Source organism: Lagenorhynchus albirostris, chromosome 7 (assembly GCF_949774975.1).
Source record: "Lagenorhynchus albirostris chromosome 7, mLagAlb1.1, whole genome shotgun sequence".
Taxonomy (NCBI): domain Eukaryota; kingdom Metazoa; phylum Chordata; class Mammalia; order Artiodactyla; family Delphinidae; genus Lagenorhynchus; species Lagenorhynchus albirostris.
This window is the reverse complement of record NC_083101.1, coordinates 33806885-33826560: the sequence shown is the minus strand read 5'-3', so window position 1 is coordinate 33826560 and position 19676 is coordinate 33806885. Positions and strand designations below refer to the sequence as shown.

Here is a 19676-nt window from a genome sequence, read left to right as displayed (position 1 = left end):
CTCCTTACTCAGCTTTATTATTTTTTTTCAAAGCACTTCTTTTTTTAAAAAAAAAAAAATTTATTTATTTGGCTGCGTTGGGTCTTCGTTGCTGCGCGCGGGCTTTTCTCTAGTTGCGGCGAGTGTCGTTGCGGTGCACGGGTATCTCAGTGCGGTGGCTTCTCTTGTTGTGGAGCACGGGCTGTAGGCACGTGGGCTTCAGTAGTTATGGTTCGCGGGCTCTTGAGCGCAGGCTCAGTAGTTGTGGCGCATGGGCTTAGTTGCTCCACGGCATGTGGGACCTTCCCGGACCAGGGCTCAAACCCTTGTCCCCTGCATTGGCAGGCGGATTCTTAACCACTGTGCCACGAGGGAAGTCCCCCAAAACACTTCTTATCGCTGACATATATTCATTTGTTGTCCATCTTCCCCTTAAAAGACTGAGCACCACAAAGGCAGGAGCTTTGTCTTGTACCCCACTGTGCCCAGCACATAACAGGGGCTCAGTAAATGGTCTGAATGAATCCTAATAGCAGAGATGAATGAATGGATATTTCTGAGCACCTGCTTTGTGTCAGGCCCTGCAGTGACCTCAGAGCTGGACCCAAAGTGGTTCTTGCCTTCCAGGCATTTAAGAGAGGAAGGGAGGGGTCCATGTATCCAGCTGACAAACACCCCCAGGCAGAAGATGGAGCAGGCCCAGGGCAGAGGCGGGAGACGGCCGGGAGAGCGAGCGAGCCCGGGGTTTCTTGGAAAGGCTTCCCAGGTGAGCACAGCTGTGGGTCCTGACCAGGCAGAGGAAGAGGAAGGGGAGTTGGCCCTTCCAGCTGGGAGCCCAGCACAGGCAAAGCTGAGGTGTGGCAGAACCTCGGGAGCAACTGAGGGGCAGGAGCAGAGCAGGGCAGCTGCGAGAAGCAGGACCTGGTCTCCGAATGGGTAGGAGGTGAGGTTGGAAGGGAGGGTTGGGCCCAGGCCCAGGAGACCTTGACCACCCAGCCTAGGGCCTCTGTGCAGGAGACACATGATTTAGGGTGGCGATCTTCACAGTTGTCTCTAATCACAGGGCTCTAGGGGAGTAAAGGACCCAAGGTTGGTCACACGGTGACTTACTCGCCTTAAGGCGGTCGTCCAGTGGCGTCTGCAGCGGGCTCTGAGTGGCTTCCACAAGGCCCTTAAAGAAGCTCTTGACGGGCTCAAAGGAGTGGGGCACGGGGTGGCATGACTCCCCCAGGCTCATCTGCTGCTGCATCTGCTGCTCAGCGGCCGTGTACGCGCGAGGGCACGTGGGGCTCTGGGTGGCTTGGAGCCGCGTCCCAGCCTCCACCACTGTGCCCAGGAACAAACCCAGCCAGCAAGCACTGGCCCCGCCTGGCCGTGGCACCTGCTGCCACCCCAGGCCCTGCCCCTGGGAGCAGAGCCCCGAGGACCACAGCCTTGGCAGTCCCCCCCCCACCCCCGCCTCGAGGAAGAAGGCAAGCTGACTGCCCCTGCCCTGAAGTTGCTCACCACCTCGAAAGGGACCCCGAAGCTTTACAGACACTGTGACAGAGGTCGGCCTGAGGTACAGGGGACGAAAAGAGCGAGGGGCCAGTTTTCCTGGGGAAGGCGCTCCTGGGGCATGTCCAAACGGGGGGAACAGGAAACCATATCCCAAAGGGGAAGCCAAAGACTCTGGAAGCTCAGCTGGAATGCTGACCAAGGGGGTGTGCCCACCACAGTGGGGGCCTGTCCTGTTTTCTGCCTGGACAGCACCTTTTAAATACCCTTCCTGTGTTAAGTGTGGCTTTGCTAAGTACAAGCAAGAAAACTGTCCCAGCCCCCGGTGTAGGCATGTGACGAGGAGTCTCCACTCCAAGACTTGGATGTGGAAGTGAGGGTGGACTGGTGACAGTGGCGTGTAGCTGTCAGGGACAGCAGTGGTGGAGGTTGCAGGGGACGTGCTCTGGGTCAGGGGTGTGAGCTGTGACATCTGCCCAGCGGAGGAGGGTGGGTCTACACTGGAGCAAGTCTGTGCCATGGCCCTGACTTCACTCCTGCGGCCTGGTCTTCATCACAACTTTCTGGCCTTCCTGGAGATCAGATGTGCTGCCTAATACTCTTTCATAAACTCCTTTCTTGCTTAAAACAGTTACAGTGGATTCTCTTGTTTGCACCTAAGATCCCTGTCTGCACTTTCTGGAGGGTTGTCCTGGGCAGGGATTTAGAAGACAACAGATTTCCTTAGGAGAGCAGGCCCTGGCTGGTGGGCGGTGCTGCCCAAGATGGGAGGGGCGGGTGGATGCCTCAGGAGGGAGGGAAGGTGGCCCAGCGCTTGGCAGGAAGGATGCTGGGCCTTGGAAGGGCTGAGGGATGATCTCCAAGCCCTGTCTACCTAGGAAGCTGCAGGTCTAGAGCCCATGCTCATTTGGGTGGGAAGAAGGTAATTTGTGGACAAAGAGGGCTAAGGTCACACTCAGAGGGCTGGCCAGGGAGTCAGATCACTAGCAGGGAGGGCAGGGAGCGGCTCCGGGGTGGCCCAGAGGGCAGATGGGTGGGGTGGGACTGGGGAAGGGGATGAGGGACAAATGCGACCACCTGGTAACCCCAAACTCCAGCATCTAGCACAGGGCCTGACACATAGGAGGTTCTCGATAAATGTTCACAATGCAATAAATGAATGAATGAAACTGAGCACATCTACTTCTTGCCTTTGCAGACTCAGGGAACAGCCACATAACCACCCATCTCTCAAGCCAGAAACCAGCTGTCATCTTGGATTCCCCCAGTCACCAATCCTGTCACATCTATCAAACTCGCCTGCTTCTCCCCATCCCCACTGCCCCTTCACTGGTCCAGCCCACCATCATCTCTCTCCTGGATACTGTGGTCTCCTCCCAACTTTCCTTCCAGGCTCCATTCCTGCCTGTCCAGTCCATCCTCCAGCCTGTCACTAAAGTGACCTTTCTAAAGCATTAATCTGACCGTGTCATTCCTCGCTGCAAAACACTCCCCTGTCCCCCGTTCTCTTTACAAGACAAAGTCTAAACTTCATAACCAGGCATATAAGACCCTTCAACAAGTAACCCTGGCATCCCTACATCTCCCAACACGCCCCCCTCCCTTGTACCCTTGCCCCGCCTCCAGTCAGGCTGAACCGTGGCAGTTCTCCAGCCTGCCAAGCTCTCACACGCACATACTTCCTTTCTGCCTGGGATGTCCTCTCTGCCTTTTACCACTGTATATACCCAGTGAGCTCCTCCTTATTCTCCCATACCAGCTCCACTGTCACTTCCTCCTGGAAGCCTTCCCTGATTCCCCATACAGAGTTGGACTTCTCTTGGACACACTTTTGCTAGCTCACTTAGCTGTGCTGTGTTGTGAGTAACTTTCTGAGCATGTCTCCCCACCCATGAGCTCCTAATGTGAAGCAGGGGCCTGTTGCAATCAGGTTGCTCAGTGTATATTTGATGAAAATATGAGTGAACAAATGGAAGGAACGACGAATGATGAAAATCAGTAGCTTGGGCACCAGAGAATTAAAAAAAAAAAAAGAGAGAGAGATGAGAAAGCCCTGAAACTGTATCTATGATGGAAGAATAGCATTCTTCTCCATGGAAGCCTCCCTTTGAATCAGATATTCCTAAAATGTACCATTATTTTAAAAGAAAAAAAACGTGCCCCTCTGTGCATCTTGCCTCTCTTAAAGTACAACGTCTAAAGTGCCTAGGAGAGCACCTCACCCAGAATATTTTGTTAGGGTTTTTTTGTTGTGGCTGTTATTTAACAATGAGACACAGGCTGAATTGACCAAGGCCACATAAAGGCACAAGAGTGGAAACAGCCTCCAGGGACTGGCTTGACTAGTCTTGTACTGACATTTATTTGTCTGTCTTATTTTGCAGCCAGAGCCCATGCTAATCTGTGGTTCAACTCAGTGTCATCTTTACTTAGTTGTACCTTGCTTCATCCCACAAACCTTTAAAGCGTCTTACAAAAGTTATCTAATGCTGCAAGATTTTCCTTTACAGTGAGAAAAATGAAGCCAAGAGAAAACCAGGATAAGACTGTAAGCTGGAAGCCAGAGTGAGATGAGGCATAAACTGTATGCCACAAAGTCTCATCCCAGCTATTTGAAACATGTTTGGCTCTGAGCTTCCCAGAAGCTATGGCAAAGAAAGAAAGAGGAAGAGTTAGATGAGTAGAAAAGCAATCCAAGTGCACAGGTGACTGCACAGGAGTACTGACACAAGAGAGGAGTTTCTCCCATGGTTCCCTGAAGACGGGAACATGACCCTCAACAACATGCTTTCACTAACTGTAGTAGTGAATATTATAGGGGCTAGTTTTTAGATTCTCCTTCAGGATAATAGCCTTCAACAGAGCCCACTGGCCAAGGAGTCCCGTCCTTCTCTCCCCTTTGAGCAAACTGTGACTCCACTCTTGAAGTCTGCTTAGTAGCTTTTGCAAAGGTGCCTGCCTTTCCAGGAGTGATGTTTCCATTAAGACTGTACCGTCAGAGGACTGGGCAGTGATGCCTTGTGGCTTTAGAGTCAGACAGACCTGATCCCAGATCTGCCACCTACCAGCTGTATAACCTTGGATGAGTCCCTTCATCTCCTGAGCCTCCATTTCTCATTAGTAAAATGGGGTGAGAATATCCAATTTGCAGAGTTCTAGTAAATATTAGAGCTAAGATACCTGAGGTGCTTGGAACACAGAGGCCCTCAAAAATGGTGGCTGTTCATGTCATTTAATTAGTCCAAGATGTATATTATCTTCCTAACAATGTAATCAGTCTACCTGCTGACAAGGCAGTTCTCTGTGTATTTACTCAGTGTGTGAATACTGTGTTCAGTGCCACATTAACCAAGATGAAATGTGGCGGCCGGTGGCCACTGTGAGGGCAGAAACCCAGCATTACCTGCAGCAGCTGTACAGGACTGGGTTCCTGGCTGATATTCCAGACCCTGTTGGAGAGATTGTTCATGACATCGATTTGCTCCCCATAAGACTCGATTTGCTCCCTGTACGCCTGCAGGGCAAGCTGTGTGTTTTTCTCAATGAATTTCTTGGTCAGAGTTTCCTCTTCATCAAGTAGTAATCTGAGTTCAGTAAATTTCCTTGTCAGCCAGGTTTTACTTGACTCTGCATGAGCCTAAAGAAAAACCCGAACAATACAAAACCAGATGCAGATAATTGATTCATAATAATATGAATCATAATAATATGATTGCCAACCAGGAAATCCAAAATTATCAACATGAAAAAAATTATTATAACTTCTAAAAAGTGAGTTCAGCACTTATAAAAAGCTTTCCTGAGTACCAGCTATAACCAATTGGAAAATGAATGGAGAAATAAAGATCATTCTTAAAACAGTAGGAAAAAATAGCAAAATATTTAAAACTAGACCTAACAAAAACTGTAAGGGCCTAGATAAAGAAAAGCATAAAATTGTACTGAAAGACATAAAATAATCTGAATGCATGGAAGAAAAACCATATCCCTGGCTAGGAAGATTGAATACTATAAAGATGCCATTTGTCTCCAAATTAGTCTATAAATTGGATGTAATCCCAATCAAAGTCTTAACATACAGATTAACCAAATGTTAAATTACCATGGGGGAGAATAAGCACAGGAAAAGCCAAAAATTTCTTTTAAAGGATCAGTGAAGGGGAATTCCCTGGCGGTCCAGTGGTTAGAACGCCAGGCTTTCACTTCTGAGGGCACTGGTTCGATTCCTGGTCGGAGAACTAGGATCCTGCAAGCTGTGTGGCATGGCCGAAAAAAAAGAATCAATGAAGGATGAGCTGCCTTATTAGATATCAAAACAAACTGTAAAGGTACAGGGTTTAAAACTATGTGGCTTAGGCATAGACAAAAATATCAAGAGCAAAGAATACCTTAGAAAAGTATGTATATACGTATATATAATTAATATAATTATATATATAATTCAACAAATGGTATTGGTACAGCATGCAATTAATCATGTATTTAAAAAAAACTAAGCTAGATTCTTATCTTATTCTGTATACAAAAACAAATTCAGACAGAACCCCACCTATGAAGTACTCTTGTGAAAAATGTGAATCTGAATCTGATTAAGCCTCTAGATCTAACTTAAAGATACAATTTAGAAGACACATAGAGGACAGAGGAGCATGTTAACCATCAACTTAAAAAATACATCAACCAATAGCATTTTGAAAACTTTCACTCCTAATTCAAATAAACAAATAAAATGTGACACTTATAAGACAATTGGGAATGTGACTACTGGTTGGATATTTGATAATATTAAGGAACCATTGTTAATTTTCATAGGTGTGATGATGATACCATGGTTATATATTTTTTAAAATGATTACTTATCTTATAGAGGTAATATGCTCAGAGTTTTAGAGATGAAATTGAATGTCTGCGATTTGCTTCAAAACACATATGTATGCTTGAGGTTTTCCATGATAAAAGCTAAACAAACAAACAATTCTAAATAGATCAAAGCACTATACATTAAAAGAATAATAAACCTATTAGAATAAAATACAAAACAATTTTATTTTTAAAAATTTGAGAAGGGAAGACCTCTGTAAGAGGAACCCAAAACTCAGATAGCAAAACGGGAGTCATGACAGGTTGGACTATATAAAAAAAGAAACTCTTCCCAAGAGGTAAGGCACTGTAAACAAAGCCATGACAAGTAACAAACTACACAGGCTTACTATCCATAACATATAGTGAAAAAAGAAATCATTCAACTTAAAAATGGACCAGAGATATACAAATGCCAAGAGACGTATGAACAGGTGTCTCTGCGTCCCAAACAATCAAGGAAGTGAGCAGCATAATCAGAAAAAAAAAAAAAAAAAAATATATATATATATATATATAGGCCATCAGACTGGAAGAATGCTAACTGATGGATAATACCAAGAGTCCATAAGGGTGTGTGGAATAGGCACTTACATACACTGCAGGTGGTAGTATCCATCAGTATTGCATTTTTAGAGGGTGGTATGATAATATCAAAATTTTAAAGGCTTAAATCCTTTGATGCAGCAGCTCCTCTTGCAGGAATTGATCCTAGAAAATGTTTTCACATGTGCACAAAGATTTGTGTACCAAGAAGCTCACTATAGCATTGTTGGAGATAGAGAAAAGTTGGACAAAATTTTCAACATGGGAAGTATATATGTATGTTCATTGTACAAATTATGCTGCATTCATACAATGAAATAATAATATTCAGTGATTAAAACGAATGCAGTGTTCTGACACATGCTATAATACGGATGAACCTTGAAGACATGATGCTAAATTAAATAAGCCAGACAGAGAAGGACAAATATTGTATGATTCCACTTATATGAAATATCTAGAGTAGGCAAATTCATAGAGACAGGAAATAGATTAGAGGTTACCAGGAGCTGGTGGGAGGGGAATGGGAAGTAATTGCTTAATGATTACAGAGTTTATATTTAGGGTAATGAAAAACTTTTGGAAAGAGTGCTGATGATTGTACAACACTGTGAACATAATTAATGCCACTGAATTATATGCTTAAAAATGGTTAAAATGGTAACTTTTATGTTACGTGTATTTTGCCACACACACACACACACACACACACACACACACACACACACACACACACACAAGAATGCAGTGGACCTATATGTCCTGTCGTGGAAAGCTCTTCAAGACACCGTGTGAAAAAGGGCAAGTTGCAGAATAATATATATAGGATGATCCCATTTATGTAAAAGATAACAAAATGAAAAGTGTACATGTATATATGCATCTGCATGTTTGCAAGTGCATTTAAAATGTCTGGGGACTTCCCTGGTGGCGCAGTGGATAAGAATCCGCCTCTCAGTTCAGGGGACATGGGTTCGAGCCCTGGTCCGGGAAGATCCCACATGCTGCGGAGCAACTAAGCCTGTGCGCCACAACTACTGAGCCTGCGCTCTAGAGCCCATGAGCCACAACTACTGAAGCCCATGAGCCTAGAGCCCATGCTACGCAACAAGAGAAGCCACCGCAATGAGAAGCCCACGCACTGCAACGAAGAGCAGCCCCTGCTCACCGCAACTAGAGAAAGCCTGCACGGAGCAAGAAGACCCAAGGCAGCCAAAATAAATAAATTAATCAAAAATTAAAAAAAATAAAATGTTTGTTAGTTTGGTCATGTTTGGGAAGAGGTGTGGGATTGGGGAGATGGTCAAGAGGGACTCTCACTCTGTACTTTCCATAGCTGTACACTGTATTCTAATAAACTATTTAAATTTTAAAAGCTGAGATGTGTTCATGTATTACCAGTACAATTAAAATAAATATAAAATCATAACAACAAAAAAATCAGGCCGGCTTCTTTCCTCAGCCCAAATGTCTGTACAGCCCACACAGCAGAAAGATCCTTGGTACCCAGGTAGGCATGGGGGTGGGCAGGCTCCCCTGTGTGCCATGTTCTCTCCTTAGTGGGGCAGGAATGTGTGGTTTGGCAGGATCTACGGGATGGGCTCCCAAAGTCTGTGTTTCCCATGCAATGTTCTAGGCAGTGGTGAGGCTCTGAGTTTAGAGCCTCATATTGACTAAACTGGCTTTGGGCTAGCTTGGGAATTAGTCCACACTTACAACATGGTTTCTGTGAGTCAGTGAGCCTGGACAGAAATATATCTTTGTTGAATGACTAAACGAAGGAAAGAAAATGTGTTCTAAATGCTTGATATATCCACACATTTTGGAGGCAACATATGTACACGGAGGACCTTTCTACAGAAACTGAGGGCAAATATCTTCTCCCAACCAACCGGGCTCCAAGTAGTTTCTACAGATCCACTTTTTAAAGAAGAATATACAAAATAAGCTTAATGACACTACACTTTGTTATGAATCTCAGCGTAGAAAACTTAAGTATAGGCAAGATGAGGCTGATTATGCAATATGGTAAAAAAAAGACTGAGAGAGAGAATTCTGGAAATGAAACAAGGAAGTACACTGCCTGGGCCACATTGGTTCAAAATGAGCTAATATATATCTATATATATATCATGTATTTATATACTCTTTTGTTGTTGTTCACAAAAGTAACAAAAGCTCACTGTGGAAAATCTGGAAGATTTGAAAGAAAACTATAACCACTCTGCTATATATTGTCAACTCATCCCAGTTTGAGTAAAAAGTTAGGGCAGCAGGCAAGTGTTGATTTTCCCTACACTTGGCATGTATGAGCGCGCTGAAAAGCCATGATGGGGAAGCAAACAGCCTATTAACAAGGATGTCAGAGAAAAATCATTTAATGGGTATTGGCTGGGGATTCATGATCAAGTCCTTCTTGATTGCTCTCTGGAAAGGCGTGGATGGGTAGGCCTGGTTGTTGGCTTCTGAACAGTAGACGTTGGTCAATTATGAACTTTACTGGTTTTAATTTGTTTACCAAGCTGTTTTATGGATTAATTTTCAGGCAAATGGCCTTTTCCCTAGTACTGCCTCTGAGTAAGCAAGGATGGAGAGGCATGGTTGCCCCAGACCTCTGTGCCACAACTATGCCTGCCACAGTTCAGCGGAACGCACCAGACTCCCTACAAACGTCTGTGCCTATTGAGCCAGGCGACTCACTTCTAGGAACGTGTCCCAAAGAAAATAAGTCAAGGTGCCAAATATCACTGCAGCGTTGTTTTACTTGAGTGAAAGCCTGGATGTGATCTAAATGTTCAACATTGGAAAATGGCTTCATGAATCATGGTCGATCCCTATAATGGAATATACAGCCTCTAATACTGACACTGACAAAGAACTTTTAATGACACAGGGAAGGGTTAGGGTCTTAAACGAACAACCACAAACCCCCCCATATGTAAGATGACATATAGTTTTGGTCAAAAAGGGAGAAGGAGCTGACATGGAAATCCCCCTTCCTACTTCAAACGCACGGAAATGCTGATAAGATGAGTAACTTTTAAAATTACGCGATCAAGCTGAAAAAAAACCCCACAAGACCCCAAAAACCAACCCACAATCAAACAAACAACAAAAGGGAAATCCTCAGTGCCAAAAACAAAGAGGGAACTTGGCGTCAGAACCATGGGCAGGAGCTGAGTGAGGGACCCCGGTGGGGTGGGGGTGGAGGGGTGTATGAGAGCCACACCATGCTGGGGCCGGGTCATCTAGGAGGGCGCCCTGGGAGCGGGAAGGGGGCCACCTGATCCGCATCAAACCAGATTCACAGAGAGCCGCTTCATCCATGAACTAGGCACCAGTAAAAGCCCACCCACGGGCCTGGGGGAAGGGCAAGGAATCTTGTCATCCATCCAGGGTCATGCACTACTTTTGCAACTTCCTATAAATCTGTGATTACTTCAAAATAAAGTTTAAAAGTTGGGGAAAAGCTTCAAAAAAGAAAACCATTCCTTAGATGAAGCTGAAACCTGCCCCCTTAGACTTTCCACACAGATCCTAACTCTTTCCTCGGGGACCCCCAAACCATATCTGCTTTGAGATTTACAGACAGTGAGACTGTGCCCTGACTCTGTTCTTCTGGCTGAACAGCCCAAAGCACCTCCGCCATCCCTTCAGGTGTGCCAACTTTCAGTTCCCAAATCCTTTTGAGCTGATGTAGTTGCCTATACCCAGAGTCTTGCTCTTGAAGACATGACATGATTAATAATTAACCCAGGGCCACAGGTGTAAACCACAACTGTCCCCAGTAAACTGGGGCATGCTGTCGCCCGAAAGATAACGGATGTTGGGCAAACAGGGGGCCAACTCTGTGGCCTGGTCTGGGTGCCAGCTACTCCTGTGGTCGTCAGAGCCAATCTCCCTGCCTGACTTGGGGTGGCCAGTCTGGGGTTCACAGGGCCCTCAGTGAGACAGACCCTGGGAGGGCAACCCACTCCAGCCCTCACTTTGAGGCGGTGGCAGCTGAGGGTGAGAAGGGAAGGGATTGGCCAAGTTCACCTAAAACGCTCCTTTAAGAGCAACACCATTCTCACAGTCAAAACAGCAGCTGGGATAATGTCAGCCCCAACTTCCCACTTAAAACCCACAAAAGAATCCACTTAAATAAACAGTGTGATGCAAGGAGAAGCCTGAAGAAAGTACATACTTATGGAATACATTTATACCTATTTACTTTCTTTCAACAGTGAAACCTAAAGAGCGATTTGTGTGTTCCTTACCTTGTGTTCTGCTTTGCTTAAGGCAGTCTGGGGTGCTGGGTTTGGAGGACTAGTCTGTCCAAGAGAATGGCTTTGGCCATGGCGGGAGGAAAGGCCGTTCCTGCATTTTGTCAGGCATTATGGGACTAGGCTAGGGCTCTGGGCAGAGGCAGATTCACCACAAAGCTAATGAAACAGGAGCCCCAGGTCCCTCCCTGGCATGGCCCCTTCATGATCTTGCAACTAATTTTGTGTTCTTTTTCTCCAAAAGGGCCCCCTAAATTACAGAAGCCCCAGGTCTCACCAAACCTGACCTGCCCCTTTGAGGCTGTTTGTCATTTTCCCTTGGCTCCATATTGGGGAGAACTGTGTGTCCAAGGGCAAAGGTGGACATCTCATCTGGAATAAGGAAGAATCCCCCACTTGCCTTGAGCTTCTCAGCAGCATCTTGTCTGGGTTATGTTGCCGACTTGCTGCTGCTTCTTGGTTGTCAAATTCTTTAAACATTCTTGGGTGAGTTTCTGTATGTGAAAGTATTAGGAGAGAAGTTTTAATGTTGTCACTTTTGAGATAACAAGTCACCCCAGGGGTCATGTCCTCTCACTCCTGTATTTTTTTTCAGCTGAGCTGAGACTCAAAAGGTGAGCTGACTTGCCCAAAGTCATGAGGCAAGTTGGAAGATGAGCTGGAAGTAGGGCCACTCTGATCCTCAGAGGCCCACATGAGGTATTCTCCAAACCTCGAGGTGCCCCCTTTTTTTCTAGGACAGTCCTGCTTGTGACCTGCTTTTCCAGGCCCTCAAATAGGACTTTAGGGAAGCAGCTTGGGGTCAGGGGAAGAGCCTTCACTTCTAGAGTGAATACTGAGTACCTATAATGTGCTGGCGCCTGTTCTCGGAGCTGCTCTCATGGAACTTGCATCCAGGATTGGTCTGTGGTCCTCTGGCCTGGACTGGGGTTCAGAGGACCTGCATGGGTAAGAGGTCCCCTCTCCCACCTAAGATGGCTCCCTTCCTTATCTCTGCTTTTTGCAACTGCCATTTCTCCAAAGGCCCTACCTCCATCTTACCTTCTTATGGCTCACCTTACACTCAGCTGCTGGACCAACTGGGAGCTTCCTGAGGGCAGGTCTGCTCCATTCTTGGTTCCTGATCCCCCATAGGGACCAGGGGGTGACCCAGAAGTGTTTGCTGAATTGAACAGAATTACCAGGGGCTGCCAAATTCAAGTGGAGAGCTGGAGCAAGTTATGAGCCTAAGCCCCAGACTCAGATGGGACCTCCTAGGTCTGAGTCCCAGCTCTCCTTCCACATGACCTGGGCAAGTGATCTCACCTTTCTGAACCTCGGTTTCCTCAGCTACAAAAAAAGGGGACACCCCTACAGAGTTGCTGGAAAGAATAAGAAGTACACAGAGTGCTTGGTATAGTGCTTGGCACACAGTAAGTGCTCAATAGACATAGCTTGTATTGTTATTTTAATATCCAACAAGCATTTGCTATGGTGTGCAGGTTTATTCTAGCTGGGGGTCTGGGAGTGAGTGGTGGGGCTGGGAACACAATAGAAACCCAAGTATAAGCCATAGCCTCAACTTCCGGGAGCACATTCATACCCCACTGTGATTTCTAAGCCTTCAAGTCCAGCTCCTGGCTATCAGCCAAGGATAACCTAGCTTCCTGGTGCTTGAAACCTCCAGTCACAGGGTGCTTCTCCCGTCTAGTACCTGGTGAAACCCCACTTATTCTTCACGGCCAGTTCCCATGGCTCCTCCTCCAGGAAGTCTTGCTGGGCTTCCTGTCCCTAGTTCACATTGTCCTCTCTTTGGCTCCCACTGACCACTGCCTCAGACTCCCCAATTACAATACTTATCATACTGTGTTGTCACTGTTTGTTCTTCCCCCACTAGCCAAGGAACTCCTCCAGGTCAGGGAAGAATTGGTCTATTCCCTGACTCATGGCACCAGGTATGAGTTGAATGGATGTCTAATGAATGAATGAATGGGCAGATGGATGATGCATGAACAGACAGGTGAGTGGGTGGGTGTGTGGATGCAAAAGGGGTAGGTGGGTGGACCTGCCTATTAGAAGCTGTATCTCTGAAAGCAGCCTTGTTAACTCTGAAAACAGCATTTTGAGGAACTAAATTATTATTATAACCATTTTATAGATAAGAAGAAGATCTTGGAGGCAGAGGCAAGCCTTGAATCCTGGACTCTACCTGCTAGATTGGCCCCCACGTGGCCCGTTCTCACAGTGGAGCTCCAAGGTTGTCACCATGATGGTGTTAAGTCATGCTGTGCAGGGAATAGGTCATTGTGGGGCTGGAGTAACCACAGACGACTTCTTGAAGGTGAAGTGGTAGAATCAACATCTGTCTGTGACAGGAGGGCCTGCCTAGCCCAGAGAGGTTGGAGGGGTCTGACTAGAGTCACTGGACAAGTTGGCCACAAGGTTGGAACAAGAGTCCAGAGCCCCCTTCCACTATTAAGAATAAGCATGGGTGAGAGCTCCAAGGTGAGAATGGGCCCGTGGGAGGCAGTCCTGGGTTCAAGGCCCGCCTCGGCCTCCAGAACCCTCCTCTTCTTGGCCACGAACCGTCTGGCCTAGCTCTCACCAGGCTGTTATGAGGGTTGTCCGCTCCCAGGGCGATCAGGCGGTCCTCAGCCCCTCTCTGAATTCCAGGAGGGAAAACCAGAGGAGGTGTTTGTGTGGCTTTCCGGAAACACAGATGTTTTCGAAGCGGGAGGGGTTTTTTCATCTTTGTTAAAAGGCAGAATTTCTCCCGGCCCAAAGGCAGTGTGGTGGACCCGCCTTGGTGGGTGAGGTCCGGGATATCCGGTGCCGGCCGGGGCGCCCAAGTTCTCACTCCCAAACCCACCTCTTCTTATGCTTAAATGATGGCCTTGCCTTTCCTTGGGCTTGTTTCTTTTTCTGAACAACAGGTCGGCCTCCTAGATGCTCTCTGGGCCGCCTTGGGGGTCCTGGTCCCAACCGGGAACTGTCAGTGGAACCCAGTACGCCCCTCCCCGCCCGCTGCTCCCGGGCTCACGCCCCCGCGTCCCCACCTGCACGCGCACCGCCTCCTCCAGCGCCAGACCAACCGGGTGGCCGCGGTGCGAGCCCAGCACCAGGCAAAGCGCGCACACGCAGCGGCGGCAGCGGCGACAGAAGAGCTCAGCCACGCGGTCGCCGTGCTCCGGGCAGCGCCAGCCGCGTGCGTCTTCGGGCTCCGCTGGGCCCAGCCCCCCAGGAGCCTCACTTTGGCGCCGCCGCGCCCGCCATTCACCCGCAAGTTTTGCGGCCGCCGCGCAGAGAGGGGCCGGCGGGGAAATAGAAACCTGCGCGGTGGGGCGGGGCGCTCCGGGCCGTCCCAGTTCCGGCAGGGAAAGACAGATATATGGCAGGGCGGCGCCTGCAGGCCAGGGCACAGCCGCAGCATCATCACCCTGCGGACAGCACGGTGCTCTCCCGCCCATCCGCCGGGGCAGTGAATGCTCAGGCCTGGTCTCCCGGCTCTGTGTCTAGCCCAGAGGCAGCCGCAGCACAAATGGGGGCTCACTTCGAATGGGCTAACTAACTGCAAGGAGGTGGGCTTCCCCGCTGAGTGACGCTCGTCCAGTCATGATCAGAAAACTGCAGCCCTGTGGATGGGACCAAAGTTGGCTGTGGCCTTCCGGGATGCTATGCATTACCTAGACTTTTCATTTTCCCTTAATTCTCTCTTGCCCTATCCTCAAGAGAAATAACGATTCCCGCAATTGTGAGAAACATTCTGGAAACTCCACCTGCCCCCACGCTAAAGTCTCAGCATCCACGGTGGTACAGGAATTATGGAGGTTCCTCAAAAAATTAAAAATAGAGCTACCATATGATCCAGCAATCTTACTTCTGGGTGTATATCCAAAGAATATGAAGTCAGTATATCAGAGCTATCTGCACTCCCATGTTCATTGCAGCATTATTTACAATAGTCAAAATATGGAAACAACCCAAGTGTCCATCAGTGGATGAATGGATAAAGAAGATGTGGTATATGCACATATATATAGTGAAATGTTATTCAGACTTAAAAGAGGAAATCCTGCCATTTTCTAAATGAATGAGCCAGGAAGACATTATGCTAAGTGAAATAAGCCAGACGGAGAAGGACAAATACTGTATGATACCTAAATATGTAGAATTAAAAAAAAAAAAAAGTCAAACTGATAGAGTAGAAAGGTGGTTGCCAGGGGCTCACAGAAAAGGGTAGGGTGGGGGAAAAGGATACAAACTTTAAGTTACAGAACCCATAAGTTCTGGGGATCTAATGTACAGCATGGTGACTATAGTTAATAATACTGTATTGTACACTTGAGATTTGTTGAGATTGGATCTCAAATGTTCTCAACCATACACAAAAAATGGTAAGGACGTGAGGTAATGGATGTGTTAATCAACTTGATTGTGGTGATCATTTCACAATGTATTCATATCGTAATCATTACCACATACACCTCAAGAAATCACAAACAACATAAATATATACAATTTTTGTCAATCATACCTCAATAAAGCTAGGGAAAAAAGCCTCAGCTCCCGCCTACAAAGCCGTTGGCTCTTTCCTTTCTTTTTTTTTTTTTTGGCCCACCGCTCGCATGTGGAACTTCCCCTAGCAGGGATTGAACCCACGCTCCCTGCAGTAGAAGCATGGAGTTTTAACCCCTGGACAACTAGGGAAGTCTGCCCTTGGCCCTTAATACTCATGATCTCTGCCCTGTCTATGCTCCACCCTTTGCTTGTTTCCAGACTATGGAACAGCTAGTTTTCTCTGCTTGGAACACTCTTTTCCCCAGATGCCCTTTGCCTTGTTTACTCCTATGTATCCTTCAGGTTTCTGCCTAAGTATCATTTCCTCCAAGAAGCCTTCCTTGCTTCTCCTCGAAGAGCAGCCTGAATGTCCCCTTCCTTCCAACCACGACTAAAAACTCTCTGGAGGGTAGGAACCAAGTCTTTCTTGCCTGTTTCCCAGCTTGGATTCTGGCCCAAACAAGTGGGTATTTCCAAAAGTTCACTTTCTGCCACCTTGCTTTCACAAAAGACATACATTAGTACTTGCTTTCACTAACGGAAAGAAATCTGAAGAGGATTTTCGCTTTTATGAGAAAAGACAAAAAGTGAAAATAGGTTCAGCGTTTGTTTTACAGCAAGCTATTATAGAGGCATTGGTGCACCCCCTAGCACCCCAAGCAGTGGGAGTGGCACCACCAAGCTCCTTCCCCAGGAACTACACTCAGCATCCCAACATTAAGCAGTCTTAGCTTTGAACTGTGCCTGTGAGCATTTGTGCTTTATCTGGACTTATTTTGTGTGTCCGTTAGCAAGTTGTGTTAAGGTAACTGATTCTTCACTTTAGCCATTTTGGCTTGCAAAAGGTTTCATAAGAACCCTCTACTTTCATATATCGAGGGGAACCTGTCATTGGTATTTGTGAAACAAATCAAGGTAAGCTCCATGCATTAAAATGTCTAGGAAGATGTTGTTTATTATTTTGTTCCATTCTTTCCATTGCACTATTCCACATCTATTTATTTTCACTTTTTTTTTTTTACAAAGGTACAAGGAATTTCAGAAACAATATTAAAACAATCAAACTGTTTCAGGCACGGTTTCATAGTAAAAGCATAGATTGATTTCTGACTTCCTGCTTCCCTCTATGATACAATCTCAATGACTGTAGAGCTAAGGTGGATACACCCCAAAGCTCATCTCCCAGTGCTGTCTTCATTCTCAGAAAGTTCCTGAGTCAACAGTCAGGGGGTTCCTAGGGTATGGAGTAAGGAGATGAGTACACATTCTGCTTGCCCTGAGCTTGAGGGCCCTGCAAATGCTGGGCGAGTTCCACTTCATCAGTCAAGAACAAAAATGTAATTTTAAAAAATGTCTTAAAAAAATATCTGATAAAAATTACCTATCCCTCTCCCTTGCTGTGAAATAATTTAAATAATTTATTGTAGATGTAAAAAAAAAAAAAAGAAGGAAAAAGAAGTTTGTTCATGGATGCCTTCGTATTGTTTTTAAGCACGAGGTCTGGGTCCCTCAGGGGTGGGGAGAGCTTGAGAAGGAAGGGATGTCTCTGTGTCGAGGAGGCATGTGGGAAGCTCTCCAGACTGGCCCCACCTCCATGCCTTGCAGCCAGTGCCTTTTGGGCTTGATGATTCTTCATTCTCTGAGGTTAGGTCTTCTCTTCTGAATTTGGGGATAATAACACCTAGCTGACCCATATTAGAGTAGAATGTGTCAGTGATTGAGGGTGGGAGTGCTTTGTAAACTGTGACATGCTGGCCGCAAATGAGGTGGGAAAGGTAACCCCATCCAGTGGAGCTCTGCTCCCCTGACAATGCCTGGGATTTGGCCTTTGGCAAGCTTGGCAGGCCCCAGTGACTGAGTAAACCCGACAAGGAACATGGGCACCTGGTGTGTGTGGGCAAACAAGGGGACGCAGCCATGGCTCGGGGAGGGGGCAGTCGGGAGCACAGAGCCCTCACTGTGCTGCAGTCAGGGTCCCAGAGACACCCAGGACAATGCTTCTTGACTTTTTTTTAGGAGTTTCTAGCATGGACTTAGAAGACAGGGTTGAAGTCCCAGATCCTGTCTGCACTCACTGTCCTCATCTTTACTGCAAATAGGTACAGAGGGACTAGCCCAGCGGGTCTCTGTCCTCTCTGTATTGCAGAATTACCTGGGAACTTATAAAAACATACACAAGGTCAGGCCCTACTCTGGAGATTCGGCTCCAGTTGGTCTGAGGTTGGACCTGGGTATCTGTATTTCCTGAAGGCTCCCAAGGGGATTCTAAGGGGATTCTAAGGGGATTCTAGCCTGGGTTGAAACCTACCAGGCTAGGTGGCCTCCTGCAGTTCCCATCTTAGCTCCAGGATCGCCCTGTGCAATGGACAAACTGATCGTCTGCATAGCCTTGGTAAAGAGGGGCACATTTAACTTCCAACATTCCCCGTCTCTAGCTGGGTTGGTGTACTGACCACTGAGAAGGAGAGAACCTTAGAGAAAGGGCTCAGAATACAGATTCACAAAGGAGGGACACAGAAAAACTCTCAGGCTGGAAGGGAAGTCAGAGCCATCTGGTCCCGCTTCCTTGCCTAGTACAGTCATCCTTCTCCAGAAACCCTCATGGCTGGGCAGCCATGGGGCTCTGCCGGCACACTTCCAGGCTGGGTCTCCCTACCTCCTGGGGACCTCTTCTATTACTTTGGGCTGAAATCTGCCTACATCATCCTGGAGGAGGCAGGCTCTGCGACCTCAGGGCTTTGGTGGTGGCAGTCAGTAGCCATGGGCACCACTCTGCTGTCTGCATCCCCACATAAGGGATAGTGTCTACCCATATTCAGCTGATTCTGGTTGAAGAGAGAGAGGATGGCCTCCCGTCTGTGTTCTACAATTAGGCTGAACCCTGACTTACTTCCCTGAAGTTAAACTTCCTCTGCCTCTTTGTCAACGTCTTTGGAGTTCCTGCAGCAAACCCAGATCATCACCCTACAAGTAGTTTTCCTTAGGTCAAGGCCAAGGTTTCTTATCTCAGGTGGCAGATCCTATAGAGGGCAGCGCATTCCAGGGTCCCCCTTGTTCAGATGGAGAAAGTGAGACCAGAGAGGTAATGATTTGCAAGAGGTCACTGAGCAACTCAGGGGCACAGCTGAGGCCAGAACCAACGGATTCCTGCCTTGTGGGCTGAGAACTGCACATCTGCTGCATCATAAACCGCAGAAAGGCAGATCCAGGAGACCAGGAGTTCAGCCCAGCCCGGCCATGAACTCTCTGGGGACCTTGATTACTTGCCTCTCTCTGGGCCTCAGTTTCTTCACCTGTAAAATAAGGAAGTTGGGCCACGTCACTGGTTTTCAAACTTCTAATATTTTTTTAGTAGCAGAATTATGTATTCCATAGAAGCTAATATATAAAACAGAAAGAAGGGGAGCTGACTGGTAGGAATGGAGGCGGGGGGGGGCACAGCCCTCCTGACTTAGCCTTCCCCCCTTGCTATGGACCACAGTTTGAAAACCACAGGAAGGTTCACCTCCTAGGACCTTCCAGCTCTAACTTTCTACAATGTTCTTCCCCTTGAGAAGTTACCGTGGACCCTTCAAAACAATTAAACAGAAGGCAAGGTATCATCTAAAAAGAGTCAATTCAGACACTGTTGTTTCAAGAAGGCAAATAGAAAATCGGCACCAGGTCCCACTGGAATCTTTCCGCAATCAAGAGTTTCATCTCTGGTAAAAAAATACAGAAATAGTGGCTGTTCTCGGGGGACCTGTGGTTTGGTTCCGGACCTCCCCGTGAGCCGAGTGGTGTCCCTGAGGGCGAGGAGGGCAGAGGACCCTGCTCAGAGCCTCTCTGAGCCCATCCGCAAGTTTTTGATCTCCAGTTCCAATTGTTTGGCCTGGACCTCACGCTGGGTCACCAGCTCCCGGAGCCTTCGGATCTCATCTTGTTGCCGATAGAACATCTGCAGCAGCTGGGAAAGCACAGAGCAGAGGGGAAGGTCACCTGGGTGTCCTGGGG

At 47.3% G+C, this 19676-nt stretch overlaps 2 protein-coding genes across 4 annotated transcripts in view; both read right to left on the bottom strand.

Moving 5' to 3' along the window:
- TRIM14 (tripartite motif containing 14) overlaps positions 1-17279 on the bottom strand; it is a 29976-nt gene extending 12697 nt beyond the window's left edge. Inside the window, 6 exon segments of the mRNA XM_060153194.1 lie at positions 1090-1270; positions 4880-5113; positions 11548-11572; positions 11574-11641; positions 14183-14455; positions 17274-17279. Coding sequence (XP_060009177.1) covers positions 1090-1270; positions 4880-5113; positions 11548-11572; positions 11574-11641; positions 14183-14455; positions 17274-17279 — 787 coding nt within the window.
- The window catches only part of CORO2A (coronin 2A), a 59471-nt gene continuing 56440 nt past the window's right edge, over positions 16646-19676 (bottom strand). For all 3 annotated transcript variants that reach the window (XM_060154770.1, XM_060154773.1, XM_060154772.1), the window contains one exon: positions 16646-19629. In XM_060154770.1, coding sequence (XP_060010753.1) covers positions 19498-19629 — 132 coding nt within the window. In that variant the 3' untranslated portion in view covers positions 16646-19497. The remainder of the gene's footprint in view (positions 19630-19676) is intronic.